At 52.3% G+C, this 27,987-nt stretch overlaps 1 protein-coding gene and 1 long non-coding RNA gene across 13 annotated transcripts in view; one reads left to right on the top strand and one right to left on the bottom strand.

Annotated features, from left to right (window-relative positions):
* The window catches only part of LOC147997145 (uncharacterized), a 61,223-nt gene extending 49,363 nt beyond the window's left edge, over nucleotides 1-11,860 (bottom strand). For 10 of the 11 annotated variants that reach the window (XR_015653508.1, XR_015653501.1, XR_015653502.1 and 7 more), the window contains exons 1-2: nucleotides 11,317-11,860; nucleotides 10,631-10,946 (exon numbers count right to left, since the gene is read on the bottom strand). This is a non-coding gene — a long non-coding RNA (uncharacterized LOC147997145). Of the gene's footprint in view, nucleotides 1-562; nucleotides 2,307-10,630; nucleotides 10,947-11,316 lie in introns of those variants that run through there. The other variant, XR_015653506.1, reaches the window with a different exon arrangement.
* Nucleotides 1-27,987, top strand: part of Col17a1 (collagen type XVII alpha 1 chain) — a 46,084-nt gene that overhangs the window by 11,974 nt on the left and 6,123 nt on the right. For both annotated transcript variants that reach the window (NM_001415841.1, NM_001415840.1), the window contains 36 exon segments: nucleotides 1,254-1,289; nucleotides 2,225-2,272; nucleotides 3,791-3,934; nucleotides 5,194-5,352; nucleotides 5,966-6,037; nucleotides 7,364-7,435; nucleotides 8,248-8,316; nucleotides 9,219-9,380; nucleotides 9,717-9,797; nucleotides 10,219-10,263; nucleotides 11,386-11,607; nucleotides 12,091-12,309; nucleotides 12,589-12,618; nucleotides 12,961-12,987; nucleotides 13,792-13,818; nucleotides 13,925-13,987; nucleotides 14,509-14,613; nucleotides 15,285-15,347; nucleotides 15,892-15,927; nucleotides 16,501-16,554; nucleotides 16,802-16,837; nucleotides 17,289-17,324; nucleotides 17,921-17,983; nucleotides 18,916-18,951; nucleotides 19,180-19,251; nucleotides 20,067-20,093; nucleotides 20,928-20,963; nucleotides 22,734-22,769; nucleotides 23,006-23,086; nucleotides 24,090-24,125; nucleotides 24,746-24,823; nucleotides 25,669-25,722; nucleotides 25,837-25,878; nucleotides 26,060-26,113; nucleotides 26,761-26,820; nucleotides 27,542-27,592. In NM_001415841.1, the coding sequence (NP_001402770.1) occupies nucleotides 1,254-1,289; nucleotides 2,225-2,272; nucleotides 3,791-3,934; nucleotides 5,194-5,352; nucleotides 5,966-6,037; nucleotides 7,364-7,435; nucleotides 8,248-8,316; nucleotides 9,219-9,380; nucleotides 9,717-9,797; nucleotides 10,219-10,263; nucleotides 11,386-11,607; nucleotides 12,091-12,309; nucleotides 12,589-12,618; nucleotides 12,961-12,987; nucleotides 13,792-13,818; nucleotides 13,925-13,987; nucleotides 14,509-14,613; nucleotides 15,285-15,347; nucleotides 15,892-15,927; nucleotides 16,501-16,554; nucleotides 16,802-16,837; nucleotides 17,289-17,324; nucleotides 17,921-17,983; nucleotides 18,916-18,951; nucleotides 19,180-19,251; nucleotides 20,067-20,093; nucleotides 20,928-20,963; nucleotides 22,734-22,769; nucleotides 23,006-23,086; nucleotides 24,090-24,125; nucleotides 24,746-24,823; nucleotides 25,669-25,722; nucleotides 25,837-25,878; nucleotides 26,060-26,113; nucleotides 26,761-26,820; nucleotides 27,542-27,592 (2,532 nt within the window).

The raw sequence follows: 27,987 nt of genomic DNA, 5'->3' as shown, positions 1-27,987 counted from the left end.
AGCCCTCTCCTTCTTTTCCAGTGGAATGTTTTAACAGTGCATGGTGCATATGCATGCACACACTTGCACACATGCGCGCACACACGCGCGCGTGCACACACACACACACACACACACACACACACACACACACACACACACACACACGCCTCAATGGTGGGATGCCGGGCAGGGATACCAGGAGCCCAATAGCTTCTTTAAAGAGTTTGGCTCCTGCTGACTTGCTTTCCACTCCACTCTGAAGCATCCTGAGGGTGACTGCCAGTCCCATTAGCTTGCTGTCAGCAGCATTTGCTCATGACACCATTAAAATAGTTAGCTGTTTATACAAAGTTCACACTAGGACACACACACCCCTAGGGCCAGCACTAACTGCAGGGGTCCTTCTTTCCGTGGGCTTCGCAGAGGCCACCGAGGAGGAGCAGCAGCCTCCGTGTGCAAAGGAACACTCCCCAGCTCCTCCATTGCTCCTTCCCAGGGCCCACATCACTCATGTACGCCACCCTAAGCTGTGTCTTCACTTGACCTTAAGTCTTTTCTCGATGTACAGAAGAACTGAGGTTACAGAGTGATTGTAATTTTCTGTATTTGCTTACCTTGGGAACATCAAGGCAGGCTTTAATAAAGATTTAGCAGTCATTGGGTCCGTTTGACAATGTTCTCAGCTGGTCCAAATGCAACGCACACACACACACACACACTCACACTCACACTCACACACACTCACACTTACACACACACATACTCACACACACATACACACACATACACTCACACTCACACACATACACTTATACACACACACTCAAACACATACATGCACACAAACTCACACCACACACACACTCACACTCACACACAGTTACACACACTCACACACACTCACACACACATACACACACATATACACTCGCACACACTCACACACACATATACACTCACACATAGTCACACTCACACACACACACACACACACACACACACACACACACAGACCTCTATCTCTCAGACGCCATGCTCTAAGCATTAGCTAACTCAACATTTGCTCAGTTAAATCACATTGAAATTTTGCAAAAACATTATCTACCCCTTCAGCATCTGGGAAACATTTCTTCAGCATCTGCCATACAGAACTCCCCTACATCCCCCCCAACACCCCAGTCTAGATTTAGTCACTTTGAAAATATCTCCAAGTGTCAAAAGTATTCAGCATGCCAGAAACGTGCCTAAGACCATATTTCTCTCTTTCTCAGCCTCTTCTTCAACCAGAGGACGAAGCCAGACACGAGGTGAGGACCAGCACTGAATTCAGTTCAACTCACTCTGAGCAGTTAGTACGCACCAGCCTGGAGCCAGGAAGCCGAGCGCAGAATAAGAACACGTAGCATCCCCTTGAGGAGCCTCAAGCACTGATAGAGTCTTGGCCAACTCCAAGAGCATGATAATGACCTACTGGGCTCCAGTGACCGTCTGGACGTCACATTGGTCCTCACAGCTACCCTTCCAGATGTGCTTTGATTGCTAAACGAAAGCCCCTTTGAATATAAACGAAAGCCCCTCTTTTCCAAATTTTTGCAAGGGATAATTTTGTAAAGCCATCGTCTAAAAATGATGCAGGAGAGAAAGGCTCTAGGAGAAGCCACCCCAGCAGAGCCCAGAGTGGCCACAGGAGCCCTGTGTCAGGCTGTGCTAAAGGCAGAGTCCTTTGTGGGCTCAACATGTTCGCCGTGGCCAGGCCCACCATGCCTCACTATCATCAGGAGCTTAAGTTCAGGCTACCCAAGCCACCCACAGCTTTAGGGTGATTGCTAAAACACACCCACTCTCTAACCCAAGCTAATACTGTTAAGCTGCCGGCTTACGGACTTCCTGTTGTGATGACTAACTGAACTTCGGAGGGTTTAGAATTCTTTTGCCTGTACCTTAAATGAGCTGGGAGGCAGGAAGATGCTGGATGCTGAGAACTGGGAAGAGGGTGGTGATAGTGCTCGGGGCCTCCTGGATTTCGTTAAATCTCAGGTTCCCGGGGGAGGGGGCTGCACAGTTGGCAAGTGGAGTGGGAAAGGGACATCCCCTTTGTAGTGACACTGGGGTTTCCTAGTGAAGAACTGAGAAATCACAAAGTAGCCCAGTGAGTCATGCTGTGCTCAGAACCCAGGGTCCAGGAAAGTGTTGCAGACTCCTACATCCATAGCGTCCGTGTCTCTTCTCTCCCCTTCTACAGAGAGCGAAATTCGAGTTCGACTACAGAGTGCGTCGCCATCCACCAGATGTAAGTGGTCACTGTCCTGCCACCATGAGAGTGTCTAGGAAACAGAGTAAATCAGATACAAGTGCAGCACAGTGAGCGGGGAAGGGAGGTGGTTAGGGACTATATTGTTTTCTCTGTCTCTCTGTCTCTCTGTCTCTCTGTCTGTCTGACTCTGTGTGTGTGTGTGTGTGTGTGTGTGTGTGTGTGAGTGTGTGTGCATGTGTGCACACAATTGTACTCAGTCATCAAACATCCTTGAGGGCTTCCTGATGTGGGCCCCTGGGTTAGGGTCTTGAGCCAGGTTGCTGAGTAGGACATGCCCTCTGGTTAGTAGATCAGAGTCTAATGGGAAAAGTGGCAAACCACTCTCGACACCCGTAGCTCAGCGTTAAAGGGAGAACAGCCCAGCGGATGGAGACAGAGGCAAGGGCCAGAGAAACAGCCTTCCTATGCTAGGGGTTGACTGAGGAGAAACTGAACGGTGGGTCAGGGTTAGGGCCGGAAGACAGAGCTAGCTAGAGACCTCCCAAGGGCAGTTCTCTAAGGGGTCCCAAAGGAGGGTTCAGATGAGAGAAGCTTTGGGAACTGAAAAACGTGGGTTTCAGCTTCATTTCCAAGGTCAGAGATTCACCAGTTTCAACGCACTGGATACTTTAGATCCCCCTTGCCCTTGTTAGAGGCTCCTTGGCAACATTAAACAATCCTGACCTCACACTCACACACTGGGATTCAAGGACGAGGCATAAAAGAAGGAAGAGCTGGTATGTGGCCTAGGACCCTGAGCGAGTGAGGCTGGCCCCAGAGCTTGACACCTGGTCATAGGATCTGAGCCCCTGTCTAACCCTTTCTCACCAGAGCCCTTCCAGGCTTAGAGATGTTAATGTTGATCCCAATGGATGGAGCTTTCTGGGGAGAGAGGAAGGGCACCTCCCAACACCTGCTGTCTATCCATCTGCTTGTCCCCTGCTCATTGTCCTTGCCCGATACTCTCTTCCTTCCTGCTGGCCACTCCGAGGGTCACAAGGACCTGGTTCTCCTGGCTCACCTTGCTACAAATAGAACCATCCAGATGGACCTGAAACTAAAGCAGACACGAATGCAGATGAAGAGAAATGTTTGGATGTTATAAACCTCAAGTCCCTTTGACACTGACCGGCATACCAGGTCATCCAAGGCACCATATTCAGGAGAAGGACGATTATTAAACTAGTTTCTTAAAGAGCCTAGCTCTCTAACACCCCAAACCCAGTGTCTTCCAGGCACAGACACCTCTGCGGTGCCTAGTGAGGTCGAGTCAGGAAATACCTTCCAAGGACTCGGAGCTCCTGTGTTTATGGCTCTGTTAAGGTTACAAACTGTCAGACTTATAACAGTTATAAATTGACACGATTTAAAATTATAAAGCAAACAGAGAGTGTCCCCACAGAGGAGGCAGACAGCTGCCTCTCTGTTATCAGAGGGCATTGGATATTCGTTCCCTGATCTTTGGACTTAGGAAAGGGCCCTGGGCCTGATGGGAAAGTCTGGGGCTCTTTGCAGGGACAGAACTGGATGAAGTGAAGCGCTTGCTGAAGGGAAGCCGATCTGCCAGTGCCAGCCCCACCAGGAACACCTCCAACACACTCCCTATCCCCAAGAAAGGCACCGTAGAAACCAAAACGGTGACAGCGAGCTCCCACTCAGGTAAGCTTGGCAGCTCCAGTCTGCTGTGGAGGTCATGGGGACAATGTGGCAGGTGTGCCCTGAAGAACTTCCAGTTTTGCCAGAATGGGGAAAAATACTGAACTCCTGCTCTTTCCACACTGTGGAAGTCTGGGCGGGGCCTTCTCATCCGCCCACTTCGTTATCTTCTGAGGATCTGGTACCCAACTCTAAATCCTTGAGATCCCCCTCCAGCAGGTTCTGAGAGTGCTAGGTGTGTTGGTGGGGTTCCCCAAAAGAGACTGAGAGGAGAGTTGTACTGTTCTCGTCATCATCGGGAATGGAGCATTTATCCTGCGCCTACTGTGCGTCAAGCCTTGAGAGAAGGCTCTGTACAAGAGAGGCATAGTCGATGCCATGGAGAGGACAGGGGTCGCTGGGAAGCTGAACAGGATTCCAAGACTAGGGTCACATGGGACGAGGCATTCTCAGCACCCTTAATGGAGCGTGCGTCTTCCATGAGAGAAATGCTTCTTCGGGATGACAGAAAGAGGAGTCGGCAGAGCCATGGGCAGGGATGAGAAAAGAATTGACATCTTCTGTGCGTGTCTGGGAAAGTCTTGATACTGTGACCTTCCTTGTGTGACTTCCCTATAAAGCCAAGCCTCCAAGCATGTTAGCAACGGCCTGGCCAGCCCCCTCTCCCATGTAATAGGTAGAAATTGAAGATCTGTGAAAAGCCTTGTCATGGACAGAGTGCCTTCGGGTCTGGTTGACTCACAGAGATGCTTTAATGATCTAAGCAAGAAAGCTACTGCGAGGGGCTGGGGATTTAGCTCAGTGGTAGAGCGCTTACCTAGGAAGCACAAGGTCCTGGGTTCGGTCCCCAGCTCCGAAAAAAAAAGAACAAAAAAAAAAAAAAAAGAAAGCTACTGTGATCGAGGAGTTTTGTTGAGTCCATACCCTGCATTTGCTAAGGGTGACTATGAGTGAACTACCCCTTGACATCTTTGAAAATATTGGGGCAGTAAGGGAGTTAGTTGTCCCCATTGATGGAGACAGGCCACCAAGAGGTAGGGGGGAGAAAAGCTTAGAAGACACTAATGCAAACCAATATTAAATCTCACCAAGAACTGGCAAGAGTTTTGCGATCTAAGAGATCACATCTTGACTTCAGTCAAAAGTAGAGTGACTGATAGGAGTTCTCAAGATATGGGACGTTCAGTGCTAAACTTAGGGAAGACCCAGCAGGGAAGAGTTCAGATCTCTCCCAGTGAAGTATGTGTGCGTTCTGTTCCCAGTGTCAGGAACCTATGATTCAACAATACTGGACAGCAACTTTCCCCCCCACATGTGGTCTTCCACCTTGCCGGCAGGGTCCTCCATGGGGACCTATCACAACAACATAGCGACCCAGAGCACATCCCTCGTCAACACCAATGCCTACTCAGCAGGATCAGGTAGGTATGCCGGCTGGGCTCGTCACCCCCACATGGGGACGGCTGCAGCTCTACTCTGCTAACGACGATCTCCCTCGTGGTATGCCATCCCTACAGTCTCCTGGGAGGGGCTTTTCACGGCCTACTGGCCAAGGCATATCACACCAGATGCCCGTTCATTTCAACCTTATCAACTAGAGTCTAGCAGGTAATTTTTGTAGAGTGAACATTCTAGATGGGATAGACATAATGGGAGAAAAGGGATCAGAAAAACGTGTGTCAATGAGTGTGAATTGATTGTGGGAGTCTTGAACAACTCAATCAATTTTCCGACACCCCACTCTACAAAATGGAGCCACTAACAAGAGAGCCATTAACTGGATCCACCTGTCTACTCCAGGTCTGGCCGTCCAAAACCATCTTTGTCTAGGACATAAGATACCACAGGGTAAGCCTCTGGTTCTCTGCATCAAAGAGGGAGAACTGAATACTAAGGTTTTGGTTTTTTCTTCTAACAACAGAAGTGTAACAAGACACACAAGCCAGATCCCAGCATTTCTTCTGACCCTCCCAGAGTCTGAGCTTTTGCCTTGCCCTAAGCCTTATTGTCACCTGCTTTCTTTTCCCACTGTAGTCTTTGGAGTGCCAAATAACATGGCGTCCTGCTCTCCCACCCTGCACCCGGGACTCAGCAGCTGCTCCTCAGGTCAGAGCCTGCCACCTTCTCACCTTGGTTGTCCCCTTATGCTATTTTGAAAAGAGTTTATTTGTGTTTATTTCGTGTAAATGAATGTTTTGTCTGCAAGTGTATTTGCTCACCATTACCGTGAACTGCCTGTGGGGGTCAGTAGAGGGCGAGTGACCACCGGGAGCTAGAATCCATATATAGGCACTGAGAGCAGCACCAGTTAAGGCAGTCAAGACAACCCCCTCAGACATGTCCAGAGGCTGACTCGAGGTAGACAGTCCCTCACTGAGAATCTTCCCAGGTGATTCTAGATTACGTCAAGTAGGTAACTGGACAAGCCATGAGGTCGAAACTGAGGCAAGGATTTAGCAGGGTATGGTGATGCACGCCTTTGGTCCCAGAACCCCTGAGGGGAGGCAGGTAAATATTGAGTTCAAGACCATATTGGTGTACACAGTGAGTTCCAGGGCTGTATAGAGATACGCTGACTCAAGAGGGGGTCTTCAAATAAACCGCTTTAAATAAAGCCCAGTGGTCGTTTTTACGGTGTGCCAACCGGGCCATTGCCCCTGTGCAGACCTGGGGTTAGAGCAGGAGAAGGGGCGTGGCGGTGTTCAGTTCCTGCTTCCAACTTGCCTGTTCCTTAGTTGGAGTAGAAAACACCCAGCCCACAGGAAACACAAAGAGAATCCTGTAACACAACAGGAATTAAGTGAGTTTGTAAAGAATAAGGTCTAAGAGGCCTTCCTGAAGGCAGTGGGCTTAAGAACTAGGACAAGATAGGACATTAAGCCCCACGCTGCTGGGGAGAGTTGATTTCATAGGCTTTCTCTGGGCTGATCAGACGGCTCCCGAGCTACCTTCCCGGGTTAGCCAGCTTATCGGTGCTTTCTCGAGGTGTTATCTCTATGGTGTGTCTCAAAAGTGGGTGGGGGACCAGGGAGGTTTCAGTGCTTGAGTCAGAAGGGTTGAAAGGGAAGGTGGAAACCCTCCATGTTGGTGTTTCTCAGCTCAGGTGTCTGTGTTCAGTTCCCACACTGTGCACCAACTAGCTAGCCATAGAGAGCTACAGGAACGGGATATTTTAGGATTTCGAGGGAGGCTAATATTTAGCACCGCTGCTATGAAGGCACATGGCTCTTTCCCTGAAACAGTCATTAATAATGCTTACTCTGGATGGGAAATGATCACGTTACTAAGAGCAATGAAAACCGGGAAACTATTACAGTCTGCCAAAAAGAGTTCTCACGAAAATGATCTGGGGTGTGGGGTGGGAGGGAGGGGGCTCCAGGAGCCTTCGGACACCCGGGGAATCTCCTTATCTATCCTCCGTCTCTCTCACAGTGTTTGGCATGCAGAACAATCTGGCCCCCTGCTCTTCTGTCCTCTCCCATGGCACAACCACGGCTTCCACAGGTTGGTAGCGCAAGAACTGGGAACTGACAGCCCTCAGAGGCTACAACCTACCACAAACCTTTTTACAAACAGTTGAAAGGACTGAGTGGTCTTTTTCCCACCCATAAAACACAGCCCTCCCTCTGAGCCTAGAGAGGCCAACTTTTATCCCTCACCATCTCTGGTATGAGTAAAATACACAGGGAGCCTGTAAACCGAGCCCCTCACCCTGCGACTCCTCGACTTCTCCTTCCCACACATCCCTCAGCCCAGCAGGTCAGGGCAGTGGTCTCTTGAGCTCACAACTCACTTTTCTGCAGCCCACTGCCACACAAATAAATCTTAGTGATCGTTTTTACGGTGTACCACCCGGGCCATTGCCCCTGTGCAGACCTGGGGTTAGAGCAGGAGAAGGGGCATGGCGGTGTTCAGTTCCTGCTTCCAACTTGCCTGTTCCTTAGTTGGAGTAGAAAACACCTAGCCCGCAGGAAGCACTAAGAGAATCCCGTAACACAACAGGAATTAAGTGAGTTTGTAAAGAATAAGGTCTAAGAGGCCTTCCTGAAGGAAGTGGGCTTAAGAACTAGGACAAGGGGGTTGGGGATTTAGCTCAGTGGTAGAGCGCTTGCCTAGGAAGCGCAAGGCCCTGGGTTCGGTCCCCAGCTCCGAAAAAAAGAACCAAAAAAAAAAAAAAAAAGAACTAGGACAAGATAGGACATTAAGCCCCACACTGCTGGGGAGAATTGATTTCATAGGCTTCCTCTTGGCTGGTCAGACGGCTCCCGAGCCACCTTCCCAGGTTAGCCAGCTCATTGGTGCTTTCTCTCCTGCAGCATATGGTGTGAAGAAAAACGTGCCCCAGCCACCCACTGTCACCAGCACCGGCGTGTCCACCTCTGCCGGTGAGTACTAGTACCAGCTTCGAGGGCCCAGGCTGGCACACAGAAAGAAGTGCTCTGGTAGAACACATGGTGTCCTAGAAGAGAGGCGAGAATCCGTGCGTGGTCTGGGACCCACAGACACAGCTCACCCCAAAGGTCTCTTGGATGTCTCTACAGAGATGAGCACTCCCCTGGTATCCTCCCAGGAGCAGGAAACTCCACCCCTCGCACCTGCCTACTGTCTGTTACACCCCAGCCACCACACTTATCTGGGAGCTGTTGGCCTTCTCCTATCACGTGATAAACCTACACGATAGGTTTGTCAGAGGCAGGGAGCCCAAAAGGAGCTGCCAGCACCTCACTGCTTTCTACAGAATCTTTATCAGTTTGAGTTCACTCCCCACACAACAAGCTGTTTCTTCCAGTGCTTAGATCCTGGTGGGTCACCTCCTAATCAGAAGTTCACTCATTCAAATTAAAATTTTGTGGACAAGACTCGTGGGGAGAGCAGGACAATCCAGGGAGGTAGAGCAGATTAGAAATACACAGTACACCAGACAGTTCCAGAGAATGACATGGTCCCCAAGCGAGCAAGTGATGTGGTAGACATGTGGTCCATGCACGAGGGGGTAGAGCGCTAGCATAGGGCTGCCCAGGATGACACAACTCTATCCAATTAGTTTAAGAAGGGCCTAGCTGGTGAAGGAGACCTCTACAAAATCAAGGAAGGCCTTATGCCTACAGGTAGGGAGATAGCCCCATAAACCAGTCATCCAGCGCTGCTGATGTTGGTCTAACCTCATGATAGCCAGACCTAGCCGGTAAGATGCTTCGTAGCATCACTGTCTAAGAGACCAGGAGCACCCCCATACACGCTGGCGAACCTCCTTTCCTCCCCCCTCACCCACTTCTGTCCTCTACAGCCTGCACCACCAGTGTCCAGAGCGACGACCTCTTGCATAAAGACTGCAAGTTCCTGATTCTGGAGAAAGACAACGTGCCCGCCAAGAAGGAGATGGAGCTCTTGATCATGTCCAAGGACAGTGGGAAGGTCTTCACTGCCTCCCCCGCCAGCATCTCTTCAAGTAAGCCAGGACGCAGGCAGAGCGGGTGGTGTGCGCTTCAGAAGTGCAGGAGGCCCAACACTCTCACAAGGTGGTTTGAACCGGTTGAGTCATCAAATCATAGGGATCTCACTTTGATGGGGAAAAAAAACTGACTGGACATGCCTGGAGTGCAGAGAAGCCAGGAAAACTTGAGTGCTCCCACAGGGAGTCTATGGGCAACAGGAGGCTAGCCACAGCCCCCAGTGAGGGAGATTAACCCAGGAAAATTAGACTAATTTCCTACTAGGCTGACCTTGGTCTTCCCAGGGAGAGTGGGGGGAGAAGAGACCAGATTATCACCAGCTCTCTGCACAGCTTCTTTTTCAGAGGACACCCTGAAAAAGGAGAAGCAGGCTGCGTATGCCGCTGACACATGTCTAAAGGCAGATGTGAACGGTGAGACAAATCCGACCCTGTCCACCTGACGTCAACAAAGTTGCATCTCATTGCTTTGTCTTCTGGGACCATAACACTGATGTGGGGTCAAGTGACCTCACCCAAGAGTGTTAGGAATGTAGAGACTTACTGGGTGGGAAACTGCAGTTTTAATATGGGAATGGGTGTGTGTGTGTGTGTGTGTGTGTGTGTGTGTGTGTGTGTGTGCACGTGTGTTGGGTACACTGTGTGGGATGCATGTGTGTAGGGGTGCATGTGTGGGTGTACAGGTGGAGGGGGTCACATGTGGGCATTCACTGCATGGGGTTTCACGTATGGGGGTGCACATGTATGAGGGTGAACTGTGTGGGGTACACATGTACATGCTTGTGTGATCTTCCACTCCTCGTGATCAGCTACAAACTTATGTATGTGCTTCTAGGAGACCTAAACACTGTGTCTACGAAGAGCAAAGCCATCTCGGCAGGTGAGTAAGAGTGGGGGGCCCTGCTGTGGAAGGATCTGAGGGTCCGGCCATGGTTAGCAGGGCAGACGATAGTGCATGTGAGGTGTTCAGGTCAGGCCTCCTAAAGGCCAGAAAGTAAGAAGGCTAGAAAGGGAGTCGACAGGCTGAGGGCTGTGGGTAACCACGGAGTCACAAAGACGATGTTTCCCAGGCTCCAACTCCTAACCGTCAGCCTGTGTGATCCCTGAGGCCCAGAGTCTCCCACCAGAATAGGCTAACAGGACAGGCCCAAGATGGTGCTGTTCCCCTGCGGTTTCGTCACCTCCTCCCCAGCCTTGGGGGAGAATGCATGAAGTTCCCATCTCCCTAAGAGAACTGCCAGCTTTACCTTTTGAAGCGTGTTCTTAGGTTCACGGTGCTAAGTGTATCTCCAAAGTACTGTGGGAACCACAGGCACGGTCAGTGAGGCACAGCGACCAGAATGTGCCGGTTTAGGCTTAATCAGACGAAGGCGTTGGGACAGATGTGTGTGGCACTCTCAAACAGTGAAGATGTATTAAAGCCAGCGCTGTGGGCTGAGTCCTCCGATGATTTCACTCCGTAACCCGTTCTATGAAGCAGGTCTTCTTTGAACCTCGTTTTATAAGGTGTCAGGGTCACACAGCCAAGTCTAGGGTTTTCAGACTTACTCTCCAGCCGTAACCCTGTGTTCATGAAAAGTTGCATGCACGTAATTTCAAATCATCCTCCTCCTCCTCCTCCTCTTCTTCCCCTTTCCCTCCTCCTTCCCTCCTCCTCCCCTCCTCTTCCTCCTGCCCTCCTCTTCTTCCTCCTTCTCCTCCTCCTCTTCTCCTCCTCCCCTCCTCCCTCCTCCTCCTCCCCTCCTCCTCCTCTTCCTCCTCTCCTCCTCCTCCTGCCCCCCTCTTCTTCCTCTTTCTCCTCCTCCTCTTCTCCTCCTCCCCTCCTCCTCTTCTCCCTCCTCCTCCTCCCCTCCTCCTCCTCTTCCTCCTCCTCCTCTTCCTCTTCTCCCTCCTCCTCTTCTCCCTCCTCCTCCTCTTCCCCACATGACGTTACCAATTCTAAAGGCAGATAGATAGGCAGGAGCTCCCTGCCTTCAATTCTCTCTTCCTGTTTCTTCCTCAGAAAACCACAGCTATGACCGAGGTGTCGGTGGTGGCAGAGGCAAAAGCGGAGTCGCCGGCGGTGGTGGTGGTGGTGGCGGCGGCGGCAGCGGCGGCGGAACATGGGGGGCTGCACCTGCCTGGTGTCCCTGCGGCTCCTGCTGCAGCTGGTGGAAGTGGCTGCTGGGCCTGCTGCTCACTTGGCTGCTGCTGCTGGGTCTGCTCTTCGGCCTCATTGCCCTGGGTAGGTGTCAAGGCCGCCAAGCCTCTAGTCCCCAGCCCCTCTACCCTTTCCTAGGGATGGGAAACCACAAGTGGTCCTGAGTGTTGGGTCCACGTGGCTGGAGCTCACAAGCGTGAACCCAGTACAGATCACCATGCAGAACGCTGGGAGTCTAAGGTCCCAGGCTCCTTCACGGGTGGCCTTTAATAGGGCCACAGTGCCCCATGGTATTTCTGCCTGAGCAGTTAATCTCTTTCCTTGCTACCACCTCTCCACCTCCCAGAGGAAGGAGAACCAGCTTTGTTTGACTCGGTTCCGGTGGTGACAGGGCCAGGGTTCCTTGAGGTTCAGGAGGACATTGGTCACTATCGGCCACGAGGATTGTCTCTGCATCCGTATTGCTGGAATATGTACCCATGGGTATAAAGAAGGCCCCCAGACCCAGAGCCCCAGAGCAAGTGCCAGACTCAGTCCTCAGGGATGGCTCACATGTGTCCCTCACAGCGGAGGAGGTAAGGAAGCTGAAGGCCCGCGTGGAGGAGCTGGAAAAGACCAAGGTGCTATATCATGACATCGTCAAGACGGACCGAAGCAGCAGGGACCGCCTCCAGGGTGAGGCACCCAGCCTGGGACCTGGATTAAGCAAGGCTGAAATGGATGACTACGGCCAGGAGGCCATCTGGCTGTTTGTAAGGAACAAGCTGATGACAGAGCAGGAGAATGGTGAGAGCGGGCTAGGGACAAGGCCAGGGAGCCCAGAACACTGGGTTTGGGTGGCCTTATGTCTGTCCTGGGGACACTACTCAGCCTCTCCCCCCCTCCCATCCTGTCCCTCATTACTCTAAGAGGCAAGAGGGAACTGGGCTGGGACTCCATTTTCACTGTGGGAAAACTGAGTCCAGGAGAGAATTGTTCAAGAGCATTGAATGACAAGGGGGCGGAGGCTATGTTTCTAATGGCTAGCAGGTATGTGTGTGTCTCAAGATTCGCTCTTTCTTGTAGGAAATCTCAGAGGAAGTCCTGGTCCAAAAGGTATTGGAATGGCCCGCCCTTTCCCCTGTTCTTAGTCCTGGAAGGAAGGCATGTTTCCCTGGGATTGGAATCTTTTTCCTCTGTCCAAACGGAAAAGTGTGGATACCACCTAACTGTCTGTCAGAAGGATCTGCAGTCAGTCAGACATCACAGCAGGGTTGGAAGCCTAGGCACCACACAGGAGAAGCCTAGTGGTCTGTGCCTGTGTGTCTGGCAGGGCTGCAGGGGTCGGCCTCTCCCTTTGATATGTGGCTCATATGTTGTCAGACCTCTGTGAAACACGGGCGTAAAAGTGGTTCTTGGTTATTGCACGATCTCACAGTATCGTCTTTCTGGTTTTAGGTGACACGGGGAGTCAAGGACCTAAAGGTAAATATTCCAAAGACCTTAAACACTGGGGAGGTGAGGGGTTAAAGCAAGCAGGAAACACCTCAGGCTGAGAAAGAAGATTTAACCAGCTACAATCCTCACCTGCTGGAAGAGGAGGTACCTGGTCCCACCGGCCCTTGCTGACACAAAGCAGCTTCTCTTGCCTAATTTCACTGGGAGTCTTACGAACTCTGGCGTGGGAAGGAACTACCCAGAGACTCTGGGCCCTTCCCAGTGGACATGGGCCCAGGAACCTTCTGTCTTCACCCCCAGGGGTTCTGCACTCAGGGGTGCCGTACCTAGGAAGCCCCATTCCAGGAGAAAGATTCCCCTCTGACCTGACTCTGTTCTAACTCACTTCCCAAGAGATCCCAGGCAGGAACTGGGACCCTCCTTTGTCAGTCCTTCACTCCCGTTTGTCTCCTTCATGGTTCCCACACACGTCCAACTTCAGCACACACCCTGGCCCCCCACTTAAGTCTGCCTCCCAACGCCTGCAAGCCCACACTCCTCCTGACCCTACGTAGGATGGGAGCTTGGTGCTTCTGGAGCCTGATATGATGTCAGGTAAAGGGCAGGACTTCTGAATGCATCTGAACTTCAGAAAACCATCCAATTTTCTCTATAATTATGTCCCGGACAACTTATGGGGCCTAAGGATACAAGAAAGTATCTGCGGTTTTAGCAATTTGAATGGAACTGGATGTATCCGCTCCCGAGATCCCCATGTGAATCCTGCTAGTGGCTCCTCATGGGACAGGGCCAGTTCTCCATCTGACATCTCCTTTTCTTTTGTCCCCACAGGAGACCGAGGCCTTCCTGGGATCCCAGGTGTGTAACCTGCAGTGATCTCTGGTGCTGTTGGTTTGGGTGCGCTCAGTCCTAGCTGCCAACTTCAGGAGGAAGCACAGGCTGAGATCTTCTTTTACACCCACAGGTACCCCTGGGCCCCTGGGCCACCCCGGCCCGGAAGGACCAAAGGGACAAAAAGGCAGCATTGGTAAGAACCCCCTTTCCTAAGCGTTCATTTTCTCCTCGCTCTTAAGCATCCATTCAGTAGACCCTGTTTTAGAAGACAGCAGCAGAAACTACAACAGAAAAAGACGGAGAGCTGGACATGGAATTTGAAAAAGGAGAGGGCACAGTAGGCATACACCTAGGGACACATTCAGAACAGAGGGGACAACCGAAGCCAAAGCCCTGGAAGGTAGATGAGGGGGCTGGAAGCTGAAGAGGCAACGGGAGCGGCTAAGGGCAGCAAGCAACATACGACATCAAGGCTAAACCGGTGCAAAGACAGTTTGCCTCCTGGTGAACTGAGAAGGAACTTACAGATTTGGGGCAGAGGCAGGATGTCAGATACCCACAGGGTCACTCTGGTCCTGGGTTGAGCCAGGCTGCAGAGGAAGAGAAACAATAAAGGTCTAGAAGAGGCACTGGGCCATCGTTCTGCTGAGGAGGGGTTGTCTGTGGGCCATGGCATGGGACCCTAACTGTGAGGTTGACTATTCCCACCTTTAGGAGATCCAGGCATGGAAGGACCCATAGGCCAGAGAGGACTAGCAGGCCCCATGGGACCTCCTGGTGAACCTGGGCCTCCGGGGTCTGGAGAGAAAGGAGACAGAGGTAAGACGTGATGCCTACCCCCAAGAGGATGCACCCTCCCTCCCTACCGCACCTCCCTTCTCTAGCAGCATTGGCTGAACGCCTGCAGGGATGGATAGTCAGGAAGGTCCGTGCTACACCCTGCAAAGGCCAGTTACTAGGGGTGAAGTGTGGCCAGGCTGCAGGGTCTGATCCAGGGCTAAGGAAGAATCTGTGATTTGCGGGCTTACCCAGAGAGCGAGGTCTCGGGGAAGTGACCCTCCCAGAGCAGGTAAGGAGCAGAGCCAGGTCCTCCACAGAGCAGGAAGCACAGCCAGGTGTGGGGTGAGCCTTCCAGCCTCTGGGGCTGGGACTTAGCAGAGCAAAAGGCAGAATTCCTGAGTCAGAGAAGCCTAGAGCTTTAGGGAGCTGGGGAGGTTTTGAACTCAGCTTCTTAACCATAAGACAGATGTTACGGGAAACTGAGGAGGACACCAGGAATCTTTTGGTGCCTCCCCCTCCCTAAAAAAGACTGCTCGGGTAAAGTCACTGAGGACTGCTATGTCTGGGTGCCCGAGTTCATGGAGACTGAGGCTCATTAGTAGTCTCACCATGAGAGGCACCAAGTGGACCATTGGCAGAGCGGGAAGCCTCCCTTCCAAACCCCCGCCAGGGCAGGAGTTTCTCAGCATGCTTCTGCTGTTTCTCCTCAGGGATTGCTGGAGAACAAGGTCCTCGGGGTCTTCCCGGTGTCCCGGGTTCTCCGGGTCTCAGAGGTATGTCGTGAAGACCATCTCAAGTTTTCAGGGAGGGGCTGCATTCAGAGAAGCAGGACCTGGACTTCCCAAGAGTGCTGGTTGATAGCCCCAGATCTGTACTAGATGGCTACAAGTGTCCCTCCACAAAGGAGTTCTGGTTGTCAAGACTTGGGCTTCGATTTTGGCCTTACAGCCGGATGTGAGACAGATCCCTATGTCTGTCCAGTGACACATTATGTGGTGTCTAATGAGAAACCAGGTGATTTCTGCCTTGACTTGGACCTAAATACACACACAGGGCAGCCCAGGGGCAGCCTCCCCTCTCCACCTATGATCTAGACACGTGTCTTTCTATATCTTAGGAAGAAGCAGAGGTCTGTGGACCCTGCCAAGCTGCGTCCCCACAAGGGTCAGGCCTGGACCCTCTGGTGTACTGTCCTAGCAAGGACCCATACGGTCCTCAGAATGAGCTCCTGGAACTTCACATGCCCTTTTCACACTGGGGTCAGTTGTCCCAGCCAGTACTTGGCCTTCTGATGATTGTCTCTCTCCTGTTTCTCAGGTACCAGTGGCTCTCCTGGTCCCCAGGGCCCCCCAGGTCAGTGCTGCTTGTAAATACATGCTGCTTCTGTGGTAGAGAAAGGGATGTTGAAGGGAAAACCAAACATTTTGAAAGCAAAAGAAGTGATTGTACGAAAGGCTTCCTGGACATACAAAACGGAAGTCCACGGTGTAGCCTGCGGCTGAGCTTACGTGTCCTATCCAGATCACTGAGGGACTGGTGTCAGGTCCGAGACCTCCCAGTGGCTTCACTATCAGGAAGTTCCCATCCGGCTTCTGTCTTGTCCCATATGTGCCAAATCACCCATCCTGTTACCCGGAGAGCTTAAGCTACAGTCAGTGTCTCTGTCAGCATCATTTGGGGCATTCTAATGCCTGAGCCTGGTGAGTGGCAGGGACCAAGGTGACTGGCTCTGGGCCAGCAGGAGCCTAGAGAGATGAGGGAGTCCACCGGGAGCAGCCCCTGACTTCTGCTTCAAGGTGCATGTGCACCTCTGTGTATGTGTGCTGCCTGGCTTCCAGTTCTCTCCTCAGGGTATCCAGGCTTAAGTGTACACGTGTGTCCAAGATGGGACAGTCACCTGATTATATGTTATCCTCTGTTGGGCAGGCTCTGTGGGTCCCCAAGGGCTCCGAGGTGAAGTGGGACTTCCGGGTGTCAAAGGTAAGCTAGGGGAGGAGCAAGAAATAAAAGCATTCTGTGGAGACCTCTTATTCCAGAAGAAGGTCCAGGGACTCAGGGTTCAGAGAGGGTCTGACAGACATGACCACAAGCCACCAAGTGCAAGGCAGGAGGTGAAACCAGTATGGGGTAAAAGCTGTCTTCAGAGACAGACAGACAGAGACAGACTGGCCCTTGTTGGCCATCCCCTACAGGGCTTTCCACACTAAGGTAACTGTCTCCCTTTCAGGTGACAAAGGACTCGTGGGACCACCAGGACCCAAAGGTATACAATTCCCGCCTCAGCTGTCTTCCCCACGGTCTGTTCTGCTGCCAGGCGCCCAGACACAACCTGTGTACAGGGTTCAAGGGCACATATGGCTCTGGGGTTGAGAGGGGGCTGAGAGTCCATTCTTCCCCAGCTTCTCAGAAAGGGAAACTGAGGCCCAAAGAAGGGAAACAAAGTATCCACATCACATAGGCATTGTCTAGTGGTCTTCACAGTGGTGAGGAGGCACACTCTGAGGTGTCTGCCCTCTGTGTGCCCAGGACACCTAAATTAGCCACAGCAGAGGTTGTGGGGGAATCATGTTGTGGGTGAATCATGGGTGGACCAGCTCCTCCAACATCATCCGTGAGCTGACTCTCCAGTATCCTGCTGCAGTGATCCGTGTCATGAAGGGAGATTGCTTTCCTTGTTCATAATTGATGATTTTCCCCTCCCCCTGTACCTTTAGGTGACCAGGGTGAGAAAGGACCCAGAGGCCTCACAGGTCAGTAACCCATTCATGACCTTTTAAGACCTAGCAATCACCAGAAGTAGGACAAATACAGAATTTCTGTCTTAGAACTGTCAAAGTACTTCTACTCTAAGTAAAGCTCTGACAAAAATTAGATACACCAGGGTTGGAGGTTAAGCATGTGTCTAAATGCAGTCCATTTAGCTACAAGCCGTGTCTGTTTGGTGCAAAGGCTAAAGCTGTCTTTGATCCTTTGGGGGAATCCGGCTGGGGAAATTAGGAATCAATTCCCAAAGCAGCCTAAAGTGTACACCAATCCGCCACTGCTGCTCACATCCTGCCAACTGCATGGCTTAAAGATGGCTGAAAGTGAGAGCACTTTGACCACAGAGGAAACCGCACTCATACATGTACCCCTCAGATTAGCCATGGCTTCTGGGTCAGTCTGAACCTGCTGCCTACGGGGCAGAGCTGAAGGGTGGTTCTGACCTTGGTGGCAACGCAGAGGTTGCCCCTCTCAGCTCCTCTGGGTGAAGAGTACGCAGGAGGAAGCAGGCAACTGTGTACTTCTAGTTGTGGAGACTCGATAGTTCACTAGCCTCCAGCAGCAGGTCCTTTGTTCTTTGCAGGGGAGCCTGGCATCCGAGGTCTGCCTGGAGCTGTGGGTGAACCTGGAGCCAAAGGAGCAATGGGTAAGTGTCCCGCAGTCTGAGCTGAGCACCCCAGGGGCTCTCTAGCTGCAGGTTTCTGGGAATTTCTCATAGTTCTGGAATAGGCATTGCCCTTCTTCCCTGGCTACTTCCTGTCTACCAAGGACTTCCAAGGTTTGAGGTTCCACAAAACCCTGCAGTGGTCCACCTCAGGGATGGCTTCCAAGCCAGATCCAGGCCATCACCCTTTGACTAGCCATGACTGAGATGCATATATCTAGACAGGGAGCCCAGCCTCAGCCTCAAGTCCCGCAGAAGCTCACCCCTCCCCACCCACTCCTGCAATTGGGATATGGCACTTTCACTACCATTCACTGACTAAGCATTAGTAAGTGCCTACTGTATGCCGGACAGTAAGCTACTAGGGTGTGGCATATTTCATCCCTGCAAGTTACGACAAAGCTTGTCAGTGGTGACAGGGACCACGAGGGGCACAGAGAGCTAGAATACAACCTGAGAAGAGATGGTTTATAGCCTGGGGCACAGAAAGAAGAAAGGGCATTTCAGATGTTCCTTAAATCCGAGAAAGTGTTTAATCATGGCCAGTTTGGAAAACTGTCCGTGCAGAGGTACCAATGGTGTGGCTAATGAGGGAAGTCCTAGGGGGACTCACGTTGGAAGGAAGTTAGGAAGTTGCTTAGGGGGGAAATGACAGGAACCCGAAGGACCTTCACATCTGGGTCCTTGGGTGAACGAGGCAGGCCCTGCTCTGGTGGTGCACTGGGGACACAGAAATACGCCTTAGGAGAAAGAAGCTGTGAGGAGACTGTGTTGGAGTGTATCACCAAGACAGGGCTCCTGAGGTTGGCAGCCATGGGAGAGCTGCATGAACCTTCCACCAAGGAGGCCATGTGCTCCAAGCCTAGTGGGACAGGAGAGTGTATTGAACAGACTTTACTTTTCTGCTCTACCAGGTCCCGCTGGCCCCGATGGACAGCAAGGTTCCAGAGGTTAGTCGCCATGCTGTGGTCTTCATGGTCACCAGCTGCCCTTGCCTGCCCTTGCTTTGCCCCCACACGCATGCCTGGGCCCTCCATCCTGATGACAAAGGGACATGCAGCAGTCTTGGTCACCGTGCTTCCTCCCGCCTACCTGCCAGCAAGCCGCTGAGGAAAACCCACTGGCTCGGAGGCACTTTCCCAAGGGAGAGCCATCCCCATATTTCATTCTCTCTGCAGGTGAACAAGGCCTGACTGGGATGCCTGGAGCCCGGGGCCCACCAGGACCCACCGGAGACCCAGGGAAGCCAGGTAATGAGACAGGAAAGGGACGTCATGGTCCTCTGTGTGTGTGCAACTAGGGAATGTTCCCGTGCGTGTTTGCACACTGGGGAGGTGGGAGGTACACGGATGCTGTATGGTGTGTGCGTGAACCTCATCGGGCTCAATACATAACTCTGACCACAAGTCGACATTTCGAAAAGGACAGATTAAAGTAAGCAAGGAGTTCTAGAAAGGGGCATGAGTGCTCTCAAAAATGAACACTTGAACTCAAGCTCAGGATCTTGCCCGTCTCCTCTCCTGGGGCTGTACCCAGGCCTTCACCAGTAGCTACAAGTCAGAAAGGAGAGACCTTGTTAGCATGTCCACTGAGAGGCAAGAGCAGGATTCTCAGGTCTGTGGGAGGAAGAAGTCAAAACCAGACACTGTGACCATTCACTCAGGAACCCTGACTGCTCAGCTGGTGCTCGGTGAAGTGTAGTGGTGGTGGTGTGTGTGTGTGGAGGGGGTGATGGCAGTATTTGGTGTCATGTGTGTATTTGCGTGTGCATGGGGACCCAGTACTTTCTGGACTCCTGGCTCTCCTTATGTTCCTGAAGCATCTATGAACTAAAATGGGCTCAAGACCATCGCCCAATGGAGCATCGGGTCATATCACAACAATTGCTCTCTGCCCAGAGATGGGAGGACTATGGGTCAGACCACTCTGAGGCGTGTCCTCCTGTCGCCTCTGACCCTTCACTGGCATTGCCCACCCGCTCTGCAGGCATGGTTGTGTTGTGTTGTGGCTTCTTGGTGCAGTCCTTAATCCTTCAACTCTTGGCCCGATGGCTTCTTTTCTGCAGGTCTCACAGGACCCCAAGGACCTCAGGGTGAGTCATTCAGTCCCTCCCAGATGCCATCTCCTGCCAGGCCAAACGCTATGACCAGCACCTCTGTAGTTACATGAACCTGTCCTTCCCTCTCCTGTCTCTAGCAAAACAGACTCAGGCTCCATCACAGTGAGTCCTGAGAAGGACCACAAGGGGAACCCCCCTACCCCACCCCCATGCATAGAACAATATAGGTGACGGTCTGATATCAGTAATGTCAGATCCTGTTTGTGGTGTGCGCTCTGTCTCTGGCAGGAACACTGAGGAAGGACGCTGCTGGCTAGGAAGTCTCTTAGCCAGCAGATGTGGATTACACACACACACACACACACACACACACCTGCATGCCACTGGCTCCCAGAGGTCCCTCTTAGATGGTGGCTTTATTGAAGCCCATTGGTAAAACCTGTTCAGGTTTAAGAAATCTTTACCACACCCAGCCCCTCACTTCCTCTAGTCAAAGATAGCGAAACCAAGCCCAGGCTATGAAAATGTTGACAATTGCTTCTACTCTGGACACAGCAAGACCCCCACAGCAGTAACAGGGAGAGGGAGAGTGACGGCTTTGTAACACAGGGTGACAGGAACCTCCCCCCCCCCAGCCTCTGTCTGCTTCAACCCAACCCTGATGGGACTCCATTTCTTAGAGATAGACAGGGTTCTGGATGAGAGCTCCATTGAGTGAATCCTGTTGCTTCTGTCAGGCAGCCAGTGAGGCCAAGTTGAGTGGCAGAGTGCTGGCTGGTTACTGCCAGTGGGAAGAGAGGGAGGGAGGGCAGGGATCCAGAGCCTGGGCCTTCATCATCCTGACTGACTTGTGTTTAATCACATCAGGACTTCCTGGTACCCCTGGCCGACCAGGGACTAAAGGTACGTGATTTCTCCCAATAAGGTGGATCTTTTTTTTTTTCTTCTCACCAGCCATTTTTACAGCTGGGAGAGTTTGGCAGGTGGGAGGTCTGCTCTGACCAGAGCCTAGACCAACAGTGGCATCTAGTGGCTCCAAAGGGCAGCTGAGAGGTGGGAGCACTGAGACCCTGAGAACTCAGGCCCACTTGCTCTAGGCTCAAACCGGAGACTCATTTTCAGTTCCCCCCAGTCCATGTGTCAAGAAGATAGGAAAGGAAGTTTGCTTGCTCCAAGCTGTCTAAACCTCTGTTTGCCTTTAAAAATGCCTGCATTGCCTCTAAAATATTCCTGTCATCAAGGCCCCATCCCACACTTACCTCAGGCTACCTGAGACTAGGGCCACCCTTGGCTCTACCCTCCACCCTATCCCAGGTGTGACCGAGGACAGCAGAGACGAAGAAAGAGCTCTAGGTAGGAAGGGAGAGGCAAGTCAAAGGCTCCAAGCGGTCTGACACAAAGTAACACTCTAGCTCAGTCCTGCCTGTCAGACCCCAGGCCTGAGCAAACCTAGGAACGCGGAGTGCTTGGGGACACACACTCTTTTCTGTCCTGCGTCCTCATGTTCCTGATCCTCGGCACTCTGACCATTACAAACACCCCCAAGTGGGACCTTAGATGGGGAAAAAAAGGCTTTAAAAACTATTATTTTCAATGAGCAGTTGAGCCAAAAAGATCTTGGAGGATAAATGATTGCAGGTGTAAAATACGACGGCCAAGTTCCTACTTCCCCGGGCCAGTAGATCTCTGGTGGCTTCAGAGGGTTAGAGATACCACAAAGTATTCCTCCTCAGGGACTTCAGGCTCTCCTGAAGGAGATGCACTGGTGAGGCTGGTTATCAACTGTTACAGTGTATTCTCACAGACCTTTCTCCTGCCTTGGCCCTGACCTCCTGCTGTGGGAACGTGAGCAAATCCCACCCTTGTGCTCTCCCTGAGAGGAAACCAAAGCCACCGTTCGTTCCACTGTGGGGCTTAACATAATTGTCCACACACCTTAGAGCCCATGGAAGGACCTGGTCAAGGGAGCCTCTTTGTTTAGTTCTGAGAATAAAGCTCAAGTATGGTAGGCAGGCTCTTTGACTGAGCCTGGCTCCCAGCCCCAGCATGCACGGCCTTCCCTACTCCTTTGCTGGCCCCAAGCCCATCCATGCATCTGTGGATCTCTAGTCAAGAGCTGCTGGAGTGGTAGATATGTTTGGGGAACATATGAATCCGGCGTCCTCTTCCCAGAAGTCCTTCACTCATGAATTCATTCTTGTCCCTCGAGACTAATGGCACAGAAGAGACGTGACCTCAGAACTGACCAGATTTGCCAGTTGCCAAAACTCTTTTCCTGGTGTCCTGTCCTGTCATCCAGGGAATTCGCGCATGGGATTGTGACTTTTATTTACCCTGTGATCTTCAGATCATTTTCTCGCCTATGACCATGACAGGAGGAAAAGATGGGGCGGGGGCTGAGGATGAGTCTCAGGTTAGTCTCCCGTTCTGGCCTCATGGAAGGGCAAATTCTTCCACAGCCTCCCAGGAGAACCCTTCTCTGAGAGATGACTGATGCTCTAAGGCCTGGGTCTTAAGTTGAGAGACGCTCAGTGTAGCGTAGACTCCCTTTATCACTAAAATCCCATAACTTGAGGGCAAGGGGACCACAAATGACCCTCAAATGCAACCAGAACCTGAAATTGACTCATCAAGTCAATTTAATCCTCTCGCCCACTCCCTCTGTCCTCCCAGGTGAACCTGGCGCTCCAGGCAGAGTCATGACTTCAGGTAGGCAGCGGAGGGTTCCTCCCTGAGTTCTACTCACCTGTCCTATGTGGGTCATCTAGGGAGGGACGAAGGTGGGCACAGACCATGTTGTGGCTCCTTGACCCGTAGGTCAGCACAGGGAAGGAAGGATGTCAGAGGGATGAGAAGCAGAGACTCCTGTCTTGCTGGTTTGCAGCCTACTGGGGGGCCTGGCACCTCTGAAGGTGACCTGTACTCCATGTTTGTTTTGTTTCCAGAGGGATCCTCAGCAATCACTGTGCCGGGACCTCCCGGACCTCCCGGTGCCATGGGACCCCCAGGACCTCCAGGGACTCCAGGTCAGTCTGTTCTCTTGCTCTGCCCCAATCAGCAGCAGGCTGTGGATACAATGGATTCTAGCCACATTTGTTCAAACCCTGACATTGAAGGCAGGAACTATGGAGACAGAGAGAGAGACAGAGAGAGATAGGGAGAGAGAGACAGAGAGAGACAGAGAGAGAGACAGAAAGAGAGAGACAGAGAGAGAGACAGAGAGAGAGAGAGAGAGAGAGAGAGAGAGAGAGAGAGAGAACGCTCATGCTCATAACGGAGGAGCCCAGTGCTACTCTCAGCACTTAGAGATGAGAAGCTGAGACCCAGAGTGGGTAAATTACTCATCTAAGGTCACAAAGCAGACAAAGGGCAGGGGAGGTCTCCATCTGGATCATTCTGTCTCCAGAACCAGGGTACCTAGAAGGAAGGCTCCTGAACTCTTTGCTTCTTAGAAAAATAATACAAGAGGGTCTGGGTCATCCAAATGCCAGCTCTCTGTGAGGCTGCAGAACTATGTAGGAAACCTAAGAGGAAGTAAAAGAGCCTCACAGTTGGGTACAGCTGCCTTCTTACAAACGTAAACAAAACCAAAAAATACCGCCGAACTAAAACAAAGCAAAATGCTTCGGTGTAAAAAAAAAAATCGTGATTGGGATGCCCCTCCCCCATTTTCCAAAATGCCAGTTACCTTGTTTTATGTTTTGTTTAAAATATTTATATTCCAATTAAATACACAATTTATACCCAATGCAAGTGTACCGCGCTCCTATGTAAGCATGCTGTAGTGAGTGGTGGACATTTAAGTGACCTAGATGTCCCCAAACTGTAAAGAAATTATCAAAAGAGGCAGCCCTGCCCACCTCGGGGTCCGCTTCCTGTCAGCCTTACAGGACTGGCCTCTGGTTGCTAATCCTAAGGTAGCCAGCTAGTTCACTCTGGGAGGACTCCTGTGTCCCCAGTTGCCTGCCCTTTTCTCAGCTTTGGGGGATGGAGGGGCTGTGGTTTAGCCTTTTCTATAACCCTTTCCAGGTCCGGCTGGCCCTGCTGGTCTCCCAGGACAACAAGGTATGTCTCCCTCTGTAAAAATCACAAGCTGTGGGCTGGGTGAGGCCGGGATGGGGTGAGGGTGGGGTTTAAGTCCTTCAGTTATAGATGGGAGAGGGGATAGGAGGGCCCCCTGGACTTTCCAAAACATCGGGCTTCTCTTCACCATGGGCCTTGCAAAGCTTCCACCATCTTTTGTCTCTGCCCATATTTCTGAGAGGGTCAGGGCTCCTCAGGTCAGGATGCTCTGTAGTATTCTGGCCAAGGTTAAACAGACCACCATTTTCATAGTCCTTGGGCTTCAGACACCAGACTCTGATAACAACATTACCGTCCACCAATTTGTCTAAGTATCGGGATAACGATGGTGTTTGAAAAACTGACCTAAGTCACCATGAGCTTTGGCCAAAGTCAGAAGTAGCAGCCATCGTTGCCTTGGCCCTACTTTCTCCCCCCCCCCCCCCCATCTGTCTTTCCTCCTTCAACTGGAACGCAGCCTCTCTTCTCTAGATTCCGCCCTTCCTTGCCTCGCCCTTCCTCAACTAGGCCCCGCCCTGAGTCTGGCCCCGCCCAGAGTCTGTCCCCTCCCCACAGAAATCTACTGAAGCAGCGTGCATGCTAACCCTGTGTCTTCCCCACAGGCCCACGAGGGGAGCCGGGACTTGCTGGGGACTCCTTCCTAAACAGTGGCAGTTCCATCTCCGAAGTCCTCTCTGCCCGTGAGTGCACACGCCATCCAGGGCAGGGGTTGCTGGGGAGGGAATGGAAGAGATTACAGTGTTGTCAGGGCCCGGGCAGCTACACCAGTGAGTCATGGAGAAGTTTCAAGTCAGAGTGGCCATGTCCTCTGCTCTGCAGTGGGAGCCGGTAAGAACAGCAGAGAATGTCTTGTGTGAGAGGCACAGTCACAAGAATATGACAGCCAACAGGCTGTGGCCCTCCAGCAGAACCTGGGTCAGGTCAGACACTGGGAGTGAGTGTGACCGGCTGGAGTTGTCTCAGTCCCAGGAGGGCTGACTCTTGTGACCTCCTGTCGGCAAAGAGCCCAAGGGGGACTGCAGTTGGGCTCCCACCTGAACGCTTGGGCTGTCAAGCAATGAAGAAGCAGCCAACCCCAGCGGTGTGAAGCCAGTCAACCCCAGCAGTGTGAAGCCAGCGCATTAGGGGTTCAACATTTGGTTGGCGTCTCGCTGGATCTGAGCCATCCCACTATCCCCATGGAGAGGGTCTCAGTGACCCCGGCATATGGCGGAAGAAACAGAGATTAAGAGAGGATTTGCAAAGTTGCCTCAAGTCACCTGCTAGATACGCAGAAGTGGGGATTAAACTCTGGCTGGCTGACACAGAAGTCCCAATTCTTACCCATCACTCCACATGGCCATACTGTCAGTTGTCAGCCCTGCTCTGCTTCAGAATGGTGGCATCTCAGCAGATGGGAACCTAGGGGGTAGTTGTGCAACTGGGGCATGAGCTGTAGCCCAGACACTAGCCATCTTGGTAAAAGATTCGGAGCCTGGTGAGGAACCTGGCCCAACCTTCTGTTTCTATTTGCTTCTCTCCACAGAAGGTGTTGACTTTCGAGGTCCCCCTGGCCCACCTGGCCCACGAGGGCCACCAGGTAAGAACTCATTGCTCTTTGGAAGGTGGGGAGTCATGAGGCAGGTCATGAGGAAGCTCAGACCACAGGAGTTAATCATGCCCTTAAAGCAAGCACGTTCTCTTCCTTCTGCAGGGCCTTCCATTCCAGGCCCACCAGGACCCAGAGGCCCACCAGGTGAGAGCTGAACTCCTTGCTATGAGGGGATAAAGACAGGGGGGTGGGAGACAAGGAAACCCAGAGCCCAGAGCCCATGTTCTCCTGGGCTGGTTCTCAGGAAGAGCGTTCCTGACTTGATCCTGGTGGGGCTCTTGACACACCTGTTGGCATGACTAAATCCTGGGCTTCTTTTCCCTAGGGGAAGGCGTACCAGGCCCACCCGGCCCACCAGGATCCTTCCTGACTGACTCGGGTAACATTGGGGTCATCCAGTCACACCTACTCCTACCTCAGACCTAACCTGTCTGTGGTTCCACATCGATCTTCTCTGAGGGGAGAGTGAATACAGAATCGCCCTTGCTGCTTGTGGGGAAAATATGGGAGCCAACCCAACTATACTAGCAACCTGGCCGGAAGGGCGAGAACCAGCTCTGCCCCTGGGGAATGGCCACTGCACTCGGGGATTTGATGAAGTAGGAAGGATACAGGCACACAAACAGGGCAACATTAACAAAGAAATGGGGGGTTGGGGATTTAGCTCAGTGGTAGAGCGCTTGCCTAGGAAGCGCAAGGCCCTGGGTTCGGTCCCCAGCTCCGAAAAAAAAGAACCAAAAAAAAAAAAAAAAGTGTCCACTAACAAAGAAATGGATGGAGTAAAGAAGAGTGTTGGCCACTGTGGAAGACCCATTCACCCATGCATGCACCCACCCACCCACCATCTGCATAGTCACCTTCCCAGTCATGCCCAACCCTTTGACCATGCAGATATCCCCACACATGTCCTTACGGATTCACAGGCACAGCGGATGTCAGAGAGCATCTGCAGTGTGCCCGGCTGTGCTAGCTGCTGCTTCCTCAGAAACAGCACTTCATCCACAGCCCCACTCTCCTTCCTTGCAGAAACCTTCTTCTCTGGCCCTCCAGGTCCACCTGGCCCCCCAGGTCCCAAGGGAGACCAAGGTAAGAACAGTGTCCTGGGGTCCCAGAAGCCATCATGTTGTGTCCTCTGCTCATCTGCCTGGTGACAAATAGTGTGGAGGAGACAGGTCAGGCAGGAGCGCTTCTTGATCCTCCTGCCACGGCCTATGAGCAGCTCAGCAGCCTGCAGCACGGGATGGGAGCAGGAGAGAGGCAGGGTGGTCAGGGACTCTGTCAGCAGTCTCCACCTGACCGACTGTGTGGAATAAGACGCCATGAGTTCTGTCTGAAGTCCCCATACCTTCTCACAGTGGCCAGTGGAAATCACAGTAGCTACTGGTAGGCGTCCTTGTACAAGGCCCTCCAGGACTCAGAGGACATCAGGGTACATCAAACACTACGTGGGGTAGGAGGTGAGGTGGCAAGAGCTGTCCCCCAAGGACTCTGAGCTTGTTCAAAGTGCATTTGGTCCACACAAGTGGATCAAAGAGTGACTGTGAAATGGACAAGTGTGTGCAAGTCTCAGTGCAGTGTCAACGTGCGTGCGTGCGTGTGTGCACGTGTGTATGGATGTGTGTGTATGAGCGTGTGTCTGCTCAGAGTGCATCCCTCTTGGAGCAATTCTGGCCCTTCAGAAGCCTTCCCAAAGAGAGATACGGTATCTTTGCAAGCATGGAATGACCGCCCCCACTAAGGGTGCTAAACTTCACTGGGAGCTGCCCAGAGAAGGAGGTACACTCAACACTCTTGATTTGGGTTGCAGGTGACCCCGGTGTCCCAGGCACTCCTGGCATCCCTGGTGGTCTTTCTCATGGTAAGAACTAACAGAGACCAAAGTTCCTCTCCCATCCTCCGAGGGAGCCTGAGGGCTCCATTGCAGTGGTGATCCTTCCCTTCTCTGATTTGCCTGTTAACGATCTAGAGCCACCTTTAAGGAGGCCACAGGCTTGTGGGGATGGAAGGAAAGAAATGCAAATCCAGTGTCATCGATTGTGCCTGGGGACCAAAGAGAATGGAGCAGGCCCTTGGAGCTCCCAGGCCCTGAGAGGAAGGCGGCTGAGGTGGGGAGCAGAGTGCTGAAGGAAAGGAAGGGGCAGGACATCTGGCCTGGGCCAGCACCCAGTTCTGCCCCCTTGCAGATGTGCTCCTTCTGCTTGCCACCATCCTAGTTCCTCTATGGACAAAGCCTCAGACCAGGCAGGAACACAA

Source organism: Rattus norvegicus, chromosome 1 (genome assembly GCF_021556685.1).
Source record: "Rattus norvegicus strain SHRSP/BbbUtx chromosome 1, alternate assembly SHRSP_T2T, whole genome shotgun sequence".
NCBI classification, from domain to species: Eukaryota; Metazoa; Chordata; class Mammalia; order Rodentia; family Muridae; genus Rattus; species Rattus norvegicus.
Note: the sequence above shows the minus strand (reverse complement) of the source record. Positions and strands in the feature narration are given on the sequence as shown.